Source organism: Octopus bimaculoides, chromosome 16, assembly GCF_046866305.1.
Source record: "Octopus bimaculoides isolate indiv1 chromosome 16, ASM4686630v1, whole genome shotgun sequence".
NCBI lineage: Eukaryota > Metazoa > Mollusca > Cephalopoda > Octopoda > Octopodidae > Octopus > Octopus bimaculoides.
This window is the reverse complement of record NC_142943.1, coordinates 48,055,956-48,075,945: the sequence shown is the minus strand read 5'-3', so window position 1 is coordinate 48,075,945 and position 19,990 is coordinate 48,055,956. Positions and strand designations below refer to the sequence as shown.

Here is a 19,990-nt window from a genome sequence, read left to right as displayed (position 1 = left end):
AATGCAATTGATGTTCTTGAATGGCTATCACAGGTGCATGCGCACACATACACACAAAACATGGGTAGGAAAGAAATCCCAGGGTTTTGAGATTCTGGGAGGAGGGGGAAATTGGGCAAGGTGGCTAATGAGGAACTAAGTGTGAGTGGGTGTGTCTTGACCTATATTGCAGATAGATGTAATAATGTGGGTCATTGAGGAGAAGAGAATACTGTGTGTGTGCATGCTGCGCCTATGGAAGTGGCATGAGCACAACCAGTTCTCATGCAGAATAGAAGTTGCTGAAGTTGTTATGGTAGAAAAGACAGTGGGAAGACTGGTAAAAGTGTGTTGATGACCGCCTCTGTCCCACTCAGTTGGGTGACCTGGTTTTCTCAATGTGGTGGACTACATTCCAAATCATCAAAGTTTATTTATTCTTTTATATATTTTGTTTGGTTTCAACTGCTTTTTATAGAAATTTATCTGAAATATATTTCTTTTTTATCTCTTTAGTATTTAATTTAAAACAACCAAAATATGACACCTGTCTCTCTTTGATATTAATTTGTAACAAAACAATTAAATACTCACTTCTGTTTATTGTGAAAATACTAAAAAGAAATTTTGCTGATTTTTTTTTCCTTTTTTTTTTTTACCCTTTTACTAAAATACTTTTTTTTTTCTTCAATTTTTTTATTGCAGGATCTCCAATGCTCCTTTTCCTGTTCTATACAATGAATTAATCCAATGTTTGGATTGAACACTTATTATGGGACGAAGTTTACAACCATTAAGGTTCTGTAACCTATGTGAATTCTCTACCAGAAACAAATATTTTTTCAAGAGGCATATAAATTTTTGTCGGCGTCGAAACAGAAACAAGGAATTCTTAACAGGCTCCCTTCCTCCCCCTAGCACAATTTCCGAAGACACAATGGCATCTACACCAGAGTTAGAAGAGGTTCCAGTTGTTGTAAAAAATGATACTTCTAGTCAAGAAATTCAAGATATTGATGAAGCTTCCATGGATATGGATGATGGCTCTCTCATTGAAAGTAGTCCTATGAATCAGTCCTCGTATGATGAATATCCAGAAATCTCTGGGAGTTCATCGTCAGGTGGAATCTTGCCACCACCTAATGTTTGTCGCAATTATCACTGTCAGGAATGTAGTTTCACAACTACTAAGTCGAAAATGTTTTTGTATCATCAAATCGATGTGCATGGTGCAAATTTTAATGTTTTCCCTTGTGACTTCTGCGAATATGCTTCTCGCTGGAAGCACAAGCTCTTGCGACATAAGGAAAAGGCTCACAAGGCAACAGTGACAATGGAAGAGCTGCAACCCGAATATACAGCTACTAAAACTTCTCCAGCACCTAGTTCTCCAAAACCTAAAAAGCCATCTCCAGCACGATATACAATATCAAATCGGGCAGCAAAACTCAAGCGATCTCGAGCCCAAATTGGGAAGAATAACAACTTAGATTCTTGTTCAATGTATATTGAAAAATTAAACACTAATTTTAATGGAAGTTCAGTTTTCAAATGCAAACTTTGCTTATATACAAGCAAAACTCGAATGCAAGCTTACAAACATGTTTATAGCTGTCACATAAAGGCAAAAGTGTTCAAATGTAAGTTGTGTAATTTTAGCACAGAGAAAAAGATAGATTTTTATATTCATAAAAGCAAACATACAAACGAAAATTTTTACCAGTGTAAAGAATGCTTGTATGGAACAACCCTGAAAACAAATTATGATCGACATATGTTGAATCATGAAATGACTTCAGCTTTTACTTGTAACTTATGCACGTACTCTAGCCCAAATGAAGGAGCATTGAAACGCCACCTTACTAACCACCATTCAAACAGTGAAGAGAATGTGTCGTTGATAGTCAGCAGTACCAGTACAGCGGCAGCAGATACTAAACCACGAGATGTTAGAGATTCAACCATTGAAACCTTTTCACCGGAGACTATTGTAGAATCAGCAGTCCCAACAAAATTTGTTGATCAGATTGAAAAAGAAGATGATGGTGTCATCGCCGATGATGATGAAGACGAAGAAGACGAAGACGAAGGCAGAAGGCGAACAGTGGAAGGTCCCTCTCATCATCGTTATACTAAAAGTTTTTGTTACCGATGTCTAATATGTGGTCTGAAATATAAAAGGTCTCCAGATATGAATCGTCATATGAAATTAAAGCATAACATTTGTTTGCAAGAATTTAAAAAACTTGATCTTGACAAACAGTATCGAATGTTGAATTCTGTTGATAAGAAAGATGATGCTAATGACAATGGTTATGAGGATGATTACGGGGCACCGTTGGATCTGTCCATTAAAACTATGCGTAGTGTTTTCAATGTGAGTAAGACAAAATTAAAATGTACCTATTGTTCTTACATAGCAAAATGGCCTTGTGATCTACGACGACACATGGCTGTACACTCAATTGATAAAAGATACAAGTGCCATTTATGCATGCGGAAATATAAGTATTTTGGTGACCTCAATGTTCATGTTCGGCGGGACCATGACATTGAGCCTGATAAAGCTCTCATAGAAAAAGTGACAACAGTCCAGAAAAAGAAATCCTCTCCAACCATTTTCAAGTGCCCATCTTGTTCATTCACATCAAGTTATAAATCTGAAATAGACCGCCATTCTAAATTGCACGACGGGAATAAACCATACAAGTGTAAACTGTGCAAATACCAAAGCCATTGGAAAGGAGACATGAATCGGCATTTGTACCGTCATCATCCCAGTGAAGTGCAACAAGAAGAAGACATAAAGAATTTGGTGATCTACCAGAAAATAATCAATAGCGAAATGATGTCAACCACAAAATCAATTGTGACACCATCATCATCGTCAACATCATTGTCATCATCCTTAGTTACCACATCTTGTGACACATCTACTGTATCTGTACCTGCTACTGTTGCAACTATCACTTCTACATCTACTTCATCTTCATCTGCCACAACAACAACAAGCACTACCATTTCAATTATTTCTCCCATATCTTCAACTGATGACACTAAGGATTTGTCTAACACAAAGCAGGAAGAAACTACGGATGACAAATCGATTCTGCCTTCAGAGTGTGGCAGTGATATGGAAACAAGCAAACTTAATGAGGAAACTCCTACTTTAATATCTGACTCGTCTATGGTCGAAGGTAGTTCTTTAGAGAGGTCAGCTGAAGGTGTATCCACAGCTTTTACTGAAATTTCTGAAGAGACCAATCAAAAAGAGGTTCTCGGTCCATTTCTGTGTAATTACTGTGATTTTTCTGCTCCTGCCCCTTCAAAGCTGAAGGCACATCTTGCAACCCACTGGAATCTAAAGAAATTTAAATGTCCCATTTGTGGCAAGAGATCCAACTGGAAATGGGACATCCGTAAACACATACGCAAAGAACATCCTGGTCAAAATGATGATGTTATTGTAATGTCTGAACAAGAAGCTGAAGCAACAGTTCTAAAGTATATGGAAACAATGCCGACTAATCGCAGGGAACACCAGCTAAATGTAGCTATGTTAAAGCCGAAAAAGCTTTTTAAATGTTCCCAGTGTAACTTTCAATCAGCATTTCGGTGGACTGTGCTTAAGCATCTGAGAAGTGATCACTCTAACCAGTCTGGAATTTTAGGTGATAATCAAGGTGTGGAGAATGTCCTGGGAAACTCTGATAACCATATAATTAATCAGATTGACATTGATGAAAGTATTGTAAAAATTGAACCAGGCACCACCCCACCTAAATCTTCGTCAGTATTATCAATATCATCGGCAAAATCTACAAGTCCAGGTAACTTTGTAGCTAAGCCGACTGTTGTTTCCAGCAGCAACATGCCAGTTCTTAGTGTTCCAGTTATCAGCAAACTGAAGGGATCGAAAAAAGACACTAAATCCTCTTCAGATAAACCTTACATGTGCCCTCTTTGTGGCAAGCGGACAACTTTCCGAGGTGATGTTCGCAAACACTATCGATATATGCATCCAGGTGAAGAAATTCGAATACTCTATGTTGGGAGTTTGTCCAATGAAGAAATCTTAACAAGAACAAATGAGATCAAATTGACCAATCCTTATATATCTCCCATTAAGAAAGAGAAAATATCCACTTCTCAGACTACAGAGAAACTTTCTGACATAAATATACATTCCTCTAAGCAAAGTCCCACCGATACCACTTTAATTCTTGCCTCTGATAAATTGAAAGACACTCCGGAGCATACTACTGCATTAGAGGCATTGTATAGTAACCCTAAACGAGTTGGTTATATAAAACCATTCAAGTGTTCTGCTTGTGGACGAAGGTCCAACTGGAAATGGGATCTTAAGAAGCATATTAGAGAACGTCATCCAGAAGGTGGCTATGTTATTGTGATGGAAGAAGAAGAAGCTCGGCTATCTTTGTTAGCCGAATGCTATCCTAACCACCCCCTTGTTACTAAACAAAAGGATGGCCCTGCAACTTCTGATGAGTTCTCTTCTAGTTCCCTAACTCTAGTTACATCTGCAGCTCAAAGAAATGCTCAGAAATTGTGGCGCCAATTTGAATGTTCTGGCTGTGGCTACAAGTCAAATTGGAGAAGTGATGTTTACCGACATATTAAGAGAAGGCACAACAACAATCGCAGCAAGGTGATGTGTATTGATCACAAGGTCAGCGACTACCCACCACCATTTTATTTCAAATTCAAGAAGAGTGAAGGGTGTTATGAAAAGAAAACAGCTGACAAGTTAACTCACCTTGACATGACTCCTGACACCGAGTCTCCATCAGCTAACAATTCTATAACCAATTCCGAGGCAACCGCTACACCTGACCAAACTCCTCGGTCAGAATCCATAACAGATCTTTCTTCATCTTCATTACTTGGACATGGTAAAATGTGGAAATGTAACAAGTGTACATATCGTCACAAGGACAAGATGCTTGTGTTACGGCACTTGACATCACATAAAGTTAAGCCATACAAATGCAAACTGTGTGGGCATTCTTCAAATTATCGCAGTGCCCTCTATCGTCATTTAAGACAGAAGCATGGGTGTAATGATTACAGTCTTTGTAAATTAAGCATTTCTTATTCAGCTGACAGTGAAATAGGTGCTGCATCTGGTGAAGAGAATGATACTGATATAGGGGACTTAATGGACTTGTATACATGCAAGATTTGTAAGTTTCAGTCAACTTGGAAAGCTTGTCTCTATAGACATCTCCGTGAGCGCCATGGCACTACCGATTATAACAATTGTTATATCAAACTGAAATCAACTCAAGAAGGGGAATTAGAAGAAAATCTTGGCTCTGTTGACATTCAAGAGCCGGTTCCCGAGCGTATAATAGACAGACCTCTAAATAAATTCCAATGTAATGTGTGTCCCTATTCAACAAAGAAACCAACCTTGCTCAAATTCCATATGAGTTATCATAAACCCAGAGGACAGAACCGTTTTAAGTGTAAGTTCTGTCCATATTACGTTTGTGCAAGACGACTACTTAATCAACATGTTCGTTTGCATTCAAATGAACATGCCAAAAGTAAAGTTGGTTCTAAACAGGCTAATGTTTCTCTTAAGACAGATGATTTTTCATCATTAAATATCAATATTGCTCCAAGAGTCCCTAGTACTAAAAGAATGAAATTCACTTGTGAAAAGTGTCCCTATGCTACCAACAGTAAGAATGATTTTCTCTATCACAAACAATTCCATCGTGTGAAACTCTCCAATTCCACTGCTTTCAAGTGTGACTATTGTGATTACTGGGTCAGCCATCGGCGTCTACTTAAACAACATCTTCGTTTGCATATTGACCCAGATCAATTATCACCAGTGAAGACCGAGGCCACAGATGTTCAACTCTTGTATGATGCTGTTGAAATAGCGTCAGTAAAACAAAAGCTTATAGTATCTAAGATTTTGCCAAGTTTATCTCAGCCTGAAAACTCTGATTCAGCCATAAAAATTGCAGCCCGTTATGCAATATTTGGCAATAAACCTGGATATATTTTGAAGAATGGGGTGTACAAAAAGCTGCTAAAATGTTCGAAATGTCCCTACACGAACATTCGTAACAGAAATTTGCGCCTCCATGAGTTAATGCATGGCCGTCGGTCATCTGGTCATCCACTTTTGAAATGCCCACATTGTGATTATTTTGTTGGCTCCAAAGGTTTGTTATCCCATCATCTGAAAGTTCACCAGCATCAGTATGTTCCTGATCTGAACGACAACACAATATCGGAATTGGAGCAGTTAGAAGGCATTTCTTTAGAACCTGATGATGACCTCAATGATAAAAGTGACATGGAGATTTCTACAGAAAGCAAAGTTGATGCGCTTTTGGAAATTGCTCAGTTTAAGAAATTTTGCTGTGAGAAGTGTCCCTATGCTAGTGCTAAACGTACGCATTTTGAGCGGCACATTGAGTTACATGGAAGCAAACAGCATTACACTTGCGAATATTGTGACTACAGTGTTCCCTCAAATAACTTACTTGTACAGCATCGTAAACTTCATTTCAGTCCAAACCCAAATCTTGTTGCGACTCAGTCGATATCAAACCTTCAGCGTCTGCCTGAAATACCTGCTGATGTAGCTCTTGCAAGTGCATTACCTCCTCTTGATTCTAATGATCCTGTGCCTTTGAGTGTGACACACGACCACTTAGATCTATATGAACATGTCCAACCTGAAAAGGAAGACTCAGATATTGTTAAAAAGGTGTATCATTGTGACCGTTGTCCCTATTCAAACACACGTCGGGACCATATGGTAACACATTTAAGGTTCCATGTAGTACGGAGTGAACTTGCTTGTCCCTATTGCGATTATACTGTTTCAAAAAATCATCTCCTTGCTCAACATGTTCGAGTTCATTTTTGTCCTCTGCCTGAACTGTCCAATTGGTTAAATGAAAACGGCCAGAAGGACCGTGTTGACCAGTCAAAAGAACAGGACTTGTCAGAAGCCCTTCGTGTCGCACAGCTCTACCAACAGATGAATCCTACGACTGTGAAAAATGAAAATGATGAATCGAAGGACAAAGATGATTCTCAGCTGGAGGATCCACTAAGTACAGTTTGTCGGTACTGTGATCGATCTTTCTCAGATACACCAGCCGTTCTCAAACACGAACGTCAACATTTGATAGGCAACCAATTTGATGTAAGTGCTCTTTTACTGTTTAGGTTTTGCTTTTTGATTTTATGTTCTTTCCTGTTTTAACTGTTAATACAAAGTAAAATTTCAATTGTTTTATCATGAGTTATTTCAGCATAATCAGAATGGTGTCTTGAATTTATTGTTGCAATATTTGACAGGTTTTTCTACATTTGTTAATCTGTGAATCAACAATGCCATATAGTAATTCATTCTGGTTGTGTATCCTGTACACTAAGATTTGTTACAAATTTATTGCATGGTCATGTGACTGATGAGACACACAGATGTTGTTACACATCGCTGGTCACAATGCGCTTTGCATTGTTTTAACCTTCGAATGGCGCTGCCCTGCTGGTTAGGCGAGCAGGCCAATATTTCCCCTTGATTGAGAGGGAGGCTGGAGCAATGTAAAATGAAGTGTTTTGCTCAAGAGCATAATGCACCACCCAGTCTGGGAATCAAACCCATGATACAACAGTTGTGAGTGCAACAGCCTAACCACTGGGCCACACAACTTCACTACAGGCTTATATTATTCCTTAGAAAATGTCTAAATGTAGGCATGGTTGTGTGGTTAAAGAATTCACTTTGAAACCATGTGATTTAGTGTTTGCTCTCACCGCACAGACACCCTGGTGGGATCCTTTACTATGGCCACACGTTGTCCAACACCTTATGAATGAACTTGGTTGGAGGGGAAAATGGAAGAAGCTTGCTTGTTGTGTGTGTGGATTGTAAACAAAAAGCTGTTGTTCATACAAATGGTGTCATTTGTTTGCAATCGACTGCAAAAAATATGTCCAGTTATCTGTTGTTTGGTAGGTTAGAGTAAATATTACCTTGCTTGGAAACAGTTGCGAGAGGACATCAGAAAGGGCATCTGGCATAAATAAAATTGCATTAACAAAGTCTTGTCTGACCCATGCAAGCACGGAGAAGTGGCAGTTAACATGATGATGGTAATACATACAGTAGTGGCCATAATATAAGGGTCAGTAAGAACAAGTGTATTGAAATAGTTATTATAGAAGATTGACAACATGTTGAGACTAGATATTTTACACATATTTAGATATATCTAATATCTATCTTTCGTGAAAATTTCAAGTGAATGGAATAAATATTTCGTAAGTTAGGAAGAAATAAACAATCTTCCAAATTGCAGCAGCCAAAAGTTAAGGATCACTTAGAAAAAAAATGAACTACCTACAGATGTATTTGTTGTTTAGAAGACTGTTAATGGACAAACAGTTACTTCTTATGCTCTTACATTATTGGAACATTCAACTGTCAACATAGCAGCTTGTGACAGATGACTGGTGTCCTGTGATGAAAAACAAAAGATTGTGTGCCTTCACCAAGAGGGCAAGTCAAATTCTGTGATAGCAACTACTGTAGGAAGGTCTAGATTTTTATTGTCTAGACTATCTACACAGCTGGGACAACTTTTCTATTCATGCTTTTTCCTATAAAAATTGACCTAAAATTATTGCAAACTGAACATCAGTCATGTTGATCTTACCAGTCAGTAGAGCATGCACAGTTACGTGGCTGCATCACTCCATTTTAACTTATTCAAAATCAACAACAGCAAAAGGTTATATTGCTTAAAAAAAAAAAAAATACTGAGATTAAAAAAAACAAGATGAGTTCTGTTCAGTGGATTTACTTTTCTATTCTTCTCTATTGAATATTTTCCTTTCTCTATGATTTCTGATAGATTAACTCTAAGTTCCTTCTATACTTTTTATAAATAATAATTTCTATATTTATCATACCATATATATGGAGGCTTAGCAATGTTGTGAAGGCCACATGTTTGAAGTCTTTTTGTTTTACAGTTTTTAATAAACATTTGTGTAATGTTTGTCTATTTTATTTCTTTTTCTGAATATGATACAAGGTTTAAATAATCCCAAAATGATTTAAACATTCACAAAAACCCATGATAAAATATTGTGAAAGCTTGATCAATTGGGTCATAAATCTTGTGACAATGGAAGGGAAAGCAGTAGAGTTATCAGTTATAATTGTTGAAATGCTAAAAGCCAATTGCTTGCTTAGCTAATCATATTGTGTTGAGAGATGTTATCCTCGGTGACTAATATAGTAATCAGATGGTTAAGAAGATGGGTTAAAAAAAATAAATGATATAAATCTCTAAATTAGTGCATCAGCTAGCTTATGGAGGTATTAGGGAATAAGGTGTTAAATTTGAATTATTCAATTTAGGTTTTGTATTAAGGTGCTATATTATTAGTGAGTCGACCGTTGTAACCCGTCAAGAAAAGTAAGCAGAATTGAGTTGTGAAAGTAGTTGGATGTTTTTATTGGTTAGAAAATAACCATAGAATTTTCATGTTTACTACAAGTTTATTAATCTATTTTTCATCTTTCTGGATCTGTATTCATTCTTATTTTTTTTAAGTTGCTTCAAATGATAGTCACAATTGAGAGAACTATTTCTTGCTTAATGATTTGTCAAATGTACATCACAAATAGTATTTGATAATTCTATTATCCCTTAATTTTGTGTGTGTGAAGACATGATGGTTGTGTGGATAAGATATCAGATTATCAACTTATCTGTGGTTGCAAGTTTATGACTGGATATACTGGTTTTTAAATTTTGGCACAAGGCCAGCAATTTTGAGTGAAGGGTTCAAGTTGAACAACATTAGCAGAATCATAAAACCATTGGGCAACATGCCTTGCAAGTATTTTGTTACGGCTCTTTATGTTCAAAACCAGCCAAGATCAACTTGCCTTTCATCCCTTTAGCAGGGATCAATAAAATAAAGTACCAGTGAAGTAATGGAGTTGATAATAGTGACTAACAACCATCTTTCAAATTCTCAGGCCTTGTGGCTAAACTAGAAGCAATTATTTAAAATTGAGGTCACAGAATGTTTAAAACTGTGGAGGAGGCTGCTACATTGTTAAGTGTTGAATTTTTTCTCTGTGTGTCCTGAGATTAAATACTACCTTTCATCATTTTTCTGGAGTTTGATAAACAAGTGCCAGTTGAATTTGACTGACTGTGCTTCTTCCAGATACTGTATCCTTGTGACTTCATGGAAAATAATTATTTCAGTTAAATTCTCAGGAAAGTAAGTTTATGTCTCGGTTTATTTGTTGTCCTTAATGAGCCAGTGAGTCTCTGGATCAGTGGTTCTCAACCAGGGTGTATATGGCCCTTGAGGGGTCCGTAGAAGACTTTGCTGTTAGCTTTTATGTGCAATAAATTGCTTATACTTCTACAATACAGTAATCCCTCGATTATTGCAGGTGTTATGTTCCAAAGCCTCCTGCGATAGGTGAAAATCCATTAAATAGAAACAGTACTGTACTGTATGTTGTTTTAATCATTTTTATAATTTGTGTATACTTATTTTCTTATAAATGTTATGTATTTTTCAGGAACAAGTTTATTGATTATTCCAATCTCTTCATTAATTTCAGGCTTTTGCACGCCAGTCTCCAGGTTTGGAACCAGCAACTGCAGTTGCCTCTGGTTAAAATATATAGATTTGGACATTATATTGGCAATATTTCTGAAATGCTGACAAATACCATAGAAATATGCTCCCCCGACTCACTTTTGAATCCTGGCTGTAGCTGTTCTGCTTCTCTTTGCGTCACTCAGTCCTTGAGAAAGGAATGAATACCATTCCTGTTTCGTTGGTTTTATAAATAAATTTAAGGCTTTCTGCCTTTCTACACAAGAAAATTTAGAACGGGGATTCTGAGCATTTCAAACAAGATTTTGCTCACTTCATTGAAAAATCTGTTTTTTTTTTTTTAATTAATTTATTTATATATTTTTTAACTTCCAAGATATGCAGCTCACTGTTATGTTTTTGTAAAGCTGTTTTTAGATATTTTATACAATTAAGACACTTTGAAAAAACAAACTAAAAGCAAACCACCCATTTTTTTTTTTTTTTTAATAAAACACACCAATCCTTCTATAATAGTGTTGGTTGGGAAACAACCCCCCCCCCTATTAAAATTGAAATAATTGATATTTAAAACAAATGAATGACAAAAGAGAAGAATAATTAAATATTAACAATCTAGGTTTCATTTTCTGTTATTTGTCGATTGTTGATAGTTCTGATTGCAATTTCCTTGTATTATTTTCATGAAAGAAATCAAGAATGTCAACAGTAAACAATATAACGGTAGTCCCTGTAATATCTAACATAGATGCTTATTGCATTATATATATATATATATATACTTTGGTTTCCTGGGTTAAAAAGCAATTATCACACACTGAATTGACAAAGTTAGTTTTTCTATTGAAATAGGAAGGTGGGGATTATTGAGGTCTGTTTACAATTCTTACATTGGAACAAAATCAGGAAATAATGATTGACACATTGTTGTATTATCAGTGCTTGGAAGAAGAGACATTTTTGCAAATAGTACAGTATGATCAATATTTAACAGTTTCTCTTGTGAGAAAACCTATGTTTTTCTAACTATATTGACAAACTTTACTCCAAATATATATATTTTTGGCTGATATTAGACCAAGCTTGCTAGCCATTAACAAAGCTTCTGACTCAGAATATTCTTTTAATGTCTTAGAATCATAAATTTCTAATTGTTTTATCATACTACGCTCTACTAAATTCTTGTTTAATTTCAAGGTGGTGCCCCAGCATGGCCACAGTCCAATGACTGAAGGAAGGAAAAGATAATAGATACTTTAAAAAAATAGTTTTTTTATTTCTGATTTTTAATTAAAAAAAATTTTTTTAACCCTGTTAAACTACCTCCAAAAATTGGGGTTTATGAATGAAAGGGAAGTTATATATTTAGAATTGTCATCTCTTAAAAATAAAAATTAATTTCAAAAGAACTTAGTACCATTTTGGTGATATTAAAAGAGGGAAAAGAGTAACATTTCTTCAAGATTTCACATCAGTCTTAGATATTTATTTCACATAATAATGAATTTTTTAATTCTTTTCAATTTTTTTTTTCCATTATTTTCCCTGAGTCAATAGGAGGAGTTATGGATCTCCTGCTTAGCTTTGTACAAAGAATCTACATTTTCTTCATCATTATATTGTTATTAGAACTGATCTCAGTTTGATAAACTGTGGGCGACTGCTTGTTGCCAAGTAAATTATTCAAGTTTTAATTGATATGCAAATTCTCATAGAAGTTTCGAGTTTAATACACTGCTTCTGTCTTTATTCCTTCAGCAAATGTATCAGAACTTTATGATGAAGAATGATCGTCTTTAAATTTCACCATTTTCTTTATACTTTCATGTAAATATTTCATATTGTATTCATCAAATATAGACTAGAAAAAAATGTTAATACTTTTTCTTACTGCAAAATGACTTTGTTTTTATTAAATAAAATTGATTATAATTGATATTATTTTTTATATCCAAGCATATACATACCGATATTTTATTTATTTATATATTTTGTTGCAGCTATTTCTAAAAAATAATGTTTGTTGATTTCATGATGTGTTAAATCTATAGCTTATCACATAATTGTCATTGATTCATTCTGAAATCTGTGCCAGTTTGATTTCATTTCAATAGTTTTAATTAAATAGAACTGGCTAAAAAATTGAAATATAAACCTTAAGATTAAATTCTAGGATAAGCTATAATCCTAATTACATTGATAATAGAAATCTCTTTTTCTTCATCATCATCCTAATTGTAGACATTCAGTTATAGTTCCATTGCTATTGAAGAACATTTTATACAATTCTTGAATTTTTTATTTTTAGTCTACTTGATTCAGATGTATATGTTTAGACTTTACATTGACCATGTGTACAATATAAGCACAAGCGTGGCTATGTGGTAAGAAGTTTGCTTCCCAATCACATGGTTCTGAGTTCAGTTCCACTGCGTGGCACATTGGGCAAGTGTCTTCTACTGTAGCCTCAGGCTGACTAAAACCTTGCGAATGGATTTGGTAGTTGGAAACTGAAAGAACCCATCGTGTGTGTGTGTGCATGTGTCTGTGTTTGTCCCTCGCCATCGTTTAACAACTGGTGTTGGTGTATTTACGTCCCCGTAACTTAGCGGTTTGGCAATAGAGACCGATAGTATAAGTACCAGGCTTTACAAAAATATATGTTGTAGGGTTGATTTGTTCTACTAAAACCCTTCAAGGTGGTGCCGCAGTATGGCCACAGACTGAAACAAAGAAATATTTGAACTGCTTTGTAATAATTGAGGATTTGTAAGAGTAAAGAGTAGCAGTTATTAAAATTAGCAAATTTTCACTGAACATATATTTGTAAAAATTCCAAATTTCTATTTTTGTAAATGTTAGTTGCTGCAATAGCTTTAAATGGTCAAATTTTGAATTTAATATTTTCTAAAACATCTGGAAATTAGTATTATTCTCATAGCTAAATTTCAATTTCAACAGCATAATGCTAACAATGAGTAATAAGACATTACTTGTTTTTCTAATTATTAATATAGAAAAATAAAATAAAATTGGTCCTGGACCTACTCCTGAGAAATAACTTCACTTGACATGTGTGAGTGTATAAGAATACGTATGAATGTATGTATGTATTATCTATAATGTGTGGTTGTGTGATCTATGTATTTGTTTAGTGTTGGAGAAAAAAAAGAGTATTCAATACCGTGGTAGAGATTAATATATTTTATTTTGGTCATATCAAGTCTCTTGTTAATTTTCATCTTTCCCTGTGTGTACTCAGTCTTCAGGCAGGCAATGGCTGTCATAATTTGCCTGAAGGCCTTGTGCACCCACTGACAGAACGCAGCAATAAGAGACTGATTCAACCAAAATAACAGACACACACGTTCATGTATGTGTGTGTATATTATTATACAATAGCCTCTCTGTAGTAATTTATAAATAAACAACTAAGTTATCTAGCACTCAATACACAAATTTGGAGTTTTTCTACTCAATTTAAAATCTCGCAATTTATGTGGTTAGCTTTGAATTATGAATATTTCGCCATAAATGGATTGCTTTGTTAATTGATCAGTGAGTTTACTTTAACATCAGTAATTTAATTATTTATTGTTGATATTACGAAGTTGAAATTTCCTCTTTAGTTTTTTTTTTTTTTTGTTCTCTTCTATATTCTAATGTCAGGATTTTAATGGTATGGTGATTTGCTTTTTTTAGATATTGAAACCGGAATTCATTGACTGAAGTAATTCAGAGCATTTTATTAATAAGTTAAAATCCCCCAGCCTGTATTTCCACACACCATGTGTCCAAAATTACGTGTTATTTATTTTCTTATATGTGGAAAAAAAAACAAAAACATGTAGATGACAAATAGAAACACTAAATGAAATCTTTTTTTTTTTTTTTTTCCGTAATATAATTAGCGAAAATTAAAAGATGTGGGTTATTGATACCTTCATTTTAAGGTTAATAATATTTTAAGAAAATATGTGGCTTGGATAATCTTGACATTTCAGGAGACGAATCAAGCTGAAAAGTGTAAATGGCTAAAGGGAGATAACTACACAACACCGAAACTATATGCAAATATCACTTAAGATGAAAATCGTAAAAAAAATGCAATTTCTTCACTTGCTTTGCTTTTGAAGTTCTATAAACTTATCACATATTAAAAATAAAAGACTTTAAAGTAAATAAAACCAAAATTGAGAAATGTACTCAGGAAGCAATTTTTTTTATATATATATTTTTTTTCATTTTAAAATAATCAATGAACTTTTATCATTATATAAATACACATGCTGTTCATTTTATTTGAATGACGTTCTTGAAAACATTTTGGAATAGGATTCTGTCCCCAAATTAGATCTTTTAGAATATGAAAAAAAAAAAAAAAGAAAAGAAAAGGAAAATGTTCATCTTCCGGATATCTGTGATTTTTTTTTTTTTTTTGGTGACTTTCCCCCCATCTTCAAATAATTTCTGTTTTTATGTAAAATTCATACTGAGAAAAGAAGGAAAAAAATAATAAAATAAAACTAAAAACACACACGATTTCTAATAATTGATGCCATAATGATTTTTAAAATGATTTCTTATTCCAAATCGTATTTTAAAAATAAATTTGGTAAATTTTATCTCCAAGAAATATTGATTTTCTTATGCTGAAAATTCTCTGTACATATTATTTATATACATACATGCATGTGTGTGTATGTATATATATGATGTATATATTATATATATATATATATATATTGTTTCTGTTATTGATGTGTTCCAGTTCTTTTGACAGCAATTTCTGGATATTTTCTCTCTACCTATGCTGGGAGCTAGGTTCATTATACCATTGACAGCAAAAACATTTTATCATAGCTGAAATGTCTGCTGTAGCACTTCAGACAATAAAAATAATTCATATTCCTCATGTTTTTATTTTGTAATATAGTGCGAGTCTATCAAATAATAACTAAATTCAATAGCTTTGATCCAGTTTGTGTGTTTATATGTCATAGACTGAGACTCACAATGTATTTTGTTTTATATCTGTTTTTTGGTATTTCATCAAAAGGTACAAAGGACAGCTGGTTCCCCCTGAGGCTGATACTTTGGCTTTTCAGCAATTGTTATTCTACATGAAGTGGTTATTTTTTATGTGTTTCACTCATCAGACTATAGCTGTGATGGGACACTGTCTCCAGGGGTTTAGTGAAACAAAATAACTCCTCAGGACTTATTCTATCAACCTCTCTCTCTCTCTCTCTCTCTCTCTCTCTTTTCTTTTTGTTCTGAACTACTACTTTAGGAGATGTAAACAAACCAACCCTTCCAGTTGTCAAGCGGTAATGGAGGGCACTTGTGCACACACACATCTAAAACAAGCTTCTTTCAGTTTCCATCTACCAAATCCACTCCCAGGACTGGTTGGTCAGAGGTTGTAGTGGAAGACGTTTGCCCACAATGCAGTGGGACTGAACCTAAGACCACACAGTTGGGAAGCAAGCTTCCTACCACGCAGCTGTGCCTATTTTAGAAATAAAGTGTGAATTTTGAAACCAGTAGTAATATGAGCAACCAGAAACAAAGATGCAACTCCTAACAACCAAATCCACATCTTAGAGACTATTAGAAGCTGGTTGGGTCTCACCACTTTAAGCACTGGTTTAACTGTTAAACAAATGATCCCTTGTTTTAATTTCAACTCCTATGGGAAAGTTACTTATCAGAAATTGATGTCCTTCCTGTTTCAGCTGATATTTTCCTCCACTGCTTAATGCTAGAGATGCTTTCCATAGAACCACTGCTCTGATAGTTTTTGCCAGCTCTCTGGCTTATCCCTGAGACAAATAATAATGTTTTATATGCATACACTTAGAAACCGGAGCACAAAAAAAAGTGGCTGATAACTAATGTGACGAAATTATCATCACTTTACCATGATATGGGTTGAATATATCTGCAATCTGGTATAATGTTAGCATTCCTAATTCAATGTTATCACATCTGCAACACTGGCTCTATCTTTCTATCAGAAATTACTGCAGAATCAAATCTGAGTCTTCCTCTGCCACAGGTTAGGTAGGTTCAGCGAATGGTTAATAGTGAAATCTCACTGTGGCCTTTCAGCCTCAACAATAACAGCAGCAGTAACACTGCGACCACCACCACCACCACCACCACCATCACAATCCTACAATGCCACCACCATCATGACAACTAAAGTGCCTATTCAATAGGTTTGGTTTATTTGCTCTGAAGTTAAATATTGGTTTCAAATTTTGGCATAAGGCCAGTAATTTTGAGGGAGGAGGTACACCGACCCTAGTGCTCAATTGGTGCTTATGTTATTGACCCTAAAATGATGAAAAGCAAAGTCCATCCTGGTGACATTTTAACTCACATAAAGTCAAAAAGAGATGCTAATGATTCTGTCACCTCACTGCATTACTGAAATTAAATATCAAAATATTGGTTTTAAAATCATGGCACAAGGCCAGCGATTTGGGGGGAGAGGATAAGTTGATTACATCAACACCCCCAGTACACAACTGGAATTTATTTCATTGACTACAAAAGGATGAAAAGCAAAGTTAACCTCAGCCGAATTTGAATTCACGGATTAAATGATGCCAAGCATCTTGCTTTGTGTGTTAATGGTTTTGCCAGCTTGATGTCTTACTGAAATTAAATCTTATACATAAATAGCAATTTCTATCTGTTACCATCTCTGAGAGTGTAGTGGGTGCTTTTTACGTGCCAGTCAGGCAGGCCTGGCATTGATCACAGCAGGCTTCTTTCAGTTTCCGTCTACCAAATCCACTCACAAGGCTTAGGTTAACCCGAAGTTATAGTAGAAGACACTTGCCCAAAGTTCCACGCAGTGGGACTGAATTTGGAATCATGTGGTTAGGAGGCAAGCTTTTACCACACAACCACACCTGTATATATATATATATTTTGTTTCAAATTTATGTGAATGTGTATAGAATAATATATCAGTTGAATAAAGCTAAAAAATGGTCTGGTTTTCACACATACTGCTAGATCTATCAGAACAAAAAATGGACAGAGTTTTGCTAACGCAGATATGAACTGCAAAATGCCAAAATTGCGAGGAATTATATATAAGTGAGACAGGGAATGCGTTATTGGAACACTCACAAGTCTACAGACAACAAATCTGGACCACCAATGTTTGCCAAATTCCATTGAGCAAACATATAGAGACATGTGGTCAGAAAATGTTTCTAATTTTTTCTTTCCATAAACTACATGACGCAAGTGTGGTTGGAAGAAAGATGAAAGAAAAAAACGGTTTATGAAAATGTTCAAACCTGTTCTTAATGGAAATAACAGCAACAGTATAACAACCAGTTAATGATGTGGATTGAGAAATAGCTCTTGCTGATAAATATAAACAAATTACAGCATACTAGGTATGCCTGGCAAACCATGATGTTTCAAATGCAACTGGATTGGTCAAAACCATATTCTAAAAATTCAGCTTGTTGGAGTGTTGTAAGAGGTAGTAAAATTGTCAAGAATTCAACTGTCAGTTAAACACATTTGGAATCTGATGATTACTCTAAGAAATCACTAATTTTACTTTATGAGCATTACAAAATGTTTTTTTAATGTTAAAATACCATAACAAACGTAAAAACTGGACCATGTTTTAACTTTATTCACCTGATATATATATATATATATATATATATATATATATATATATAGTTGAAACTTACAGAAAAACAAAAGACGAAGACAGATATATAAACAACAAGCAGGTGTATTAGTTTGACGTTCAGGAAGGTGAGAAAGTCTTTTACATTTCGAGCCTATGCTCTTCAACAGAAAAGAACAATAGGAAATTAACAGAGAGAGAATAAAAAAAAACTTGTGGATTTAGCGGTCAATCATGGCATCTGGTTGGACTCACAAGGCTTTTGTCAGCCCGAGGCTATTGCAGAAGATATTTGCTCAAGGTGCCATGCAGTGGGACTGAACCCGGAACCATGTGGTTGGGAAGTAAGCTTCTTACCACACAGAAAAAATAAAACCCCAGCAATCTTATTTTAGATTGGCTGTAACGGATCTATATGAAAAAAATTATATATATATATATATGTACATATAGATATATATGGCATGTAAAAAATACCACTTGAGTGTGGCCTTTGCCAGTACCGTGTGACTGGCCCTCGTGCCGGTGGCATGTAAAAGCACCCACTACACTCTCAGAGTGGTTGGCGTTAGGAAGGGCATCCAGCTGTAGAAACTCTGCCAGATCAGATTGGAGCCTGGTGTTGCCATCTGGTTCACCAGTCCTCAGTCAAATCGTCCAACCCATACTAGCATGGAAGGCGGACGTTAAACGATGATGATGATGATATATATATATATATGTATGTAAGTATATTATATGCTTGTGAATGAGTGACCGAAAGAATGAAAGTAGCTCTCAACATATTTGGCTGGAGATAAATGTATTTGATAACAGTTTGACAGAGCCCCACATTATCTGGTTTCGTGGGTGTAGGACACCTCGTCTAATGGGATGGATATGTCCAACGCCTACAAAACTTTAAGTCCTGTGCTGCTGAGTCAATGCTGTGTGTGTGTGTTATTGTTTTGTTTCAGTCATTTGACTGTGGCCATGTAAGAGCTCTGCGTTTTAGTCGAAGAAATCGACTCCATGCCTTATCCTTTGTAAACTTATTCTATCGGTCCCTTTTGTCGAACTGCAGAGTTACGGGGACGTAAACACACCAACATCGGTTGTCAAGCGAAGAGTAGTGGGGGGGGGAGGGGTGACGACAAACAGACACAAAGATATCCATATAGCTACACACTATATTTATGATAACACACAAAAAAAAAGTAAAGGTAACTCCAGGGTGGGAGGAGGGATCTGAGGTTACCCCCTCTGTTTTTCTGTAGTGGGGGGAAAATCTCCTACAGCATGTTCGGAGGTTAGATTGATTGATAGTACCCGAAAACACGAGGAAAAATAATTATTTTCCCACTGAAATCGAGAGGAGTGTTCTATAAATTTACCTACCAAGTTTAAAAAATAAGTACTGGGGATCAATTTGTTCGACTAAAGGTGATACCCCAGCACTGCCGCAATCGATGATTGAAACAAGTAAAAGATGTGTGTGTGTGTGTCTTCTGTTTGTATTGTCTTCCATTTCCAATTTAGATATTTTACATTTGAAATTATCGTAAATTGTTTCTTTGTTTATCGGACCGTCGAAGATTAGATCAAAGTTACAAGTCACCGGCAACAATGATTTCATTGTCAATAGTTCAGGTCATTGAACAGTATATTATTTCATTTCTGGGATCTTGAGATCGTTAAATTTCT

At 35.3% G+C, this 19,990-nt stretch overlaps 1 protein-coding gene across 2 annotated transcripts in view; it reads left to right on the top strand.

Moving 5' to 3' along the window:
* Positions 1-12,571, top strand: part of LOC106872677 (uncharacterized) — a 30,547-nt gene extending 17,976 nt beyond the window's left edge. For both annotated transcript variants that reach the window (XM_014919752.3, XM_052974098.2), the window contains exons 2-3: positions 685-7,177; positions 10,637-12,571. In XM_014919752.3, the coding sequence (XP_014775238.2) occupies positions 752-7,177; positions 10,637-10,693 (6,483 nt within the window). In that variant the 5' untranslated portion in view covers positions 685-751 and the 3' untranslated portion in view covers positions 10,694-12,571. The remainder of the gene's footprint in view (positions 1-684; positions 7,178-10,636) is intronic.
* Positions 12,572-19,990: the final 7,419 nt, after the last annotated feature.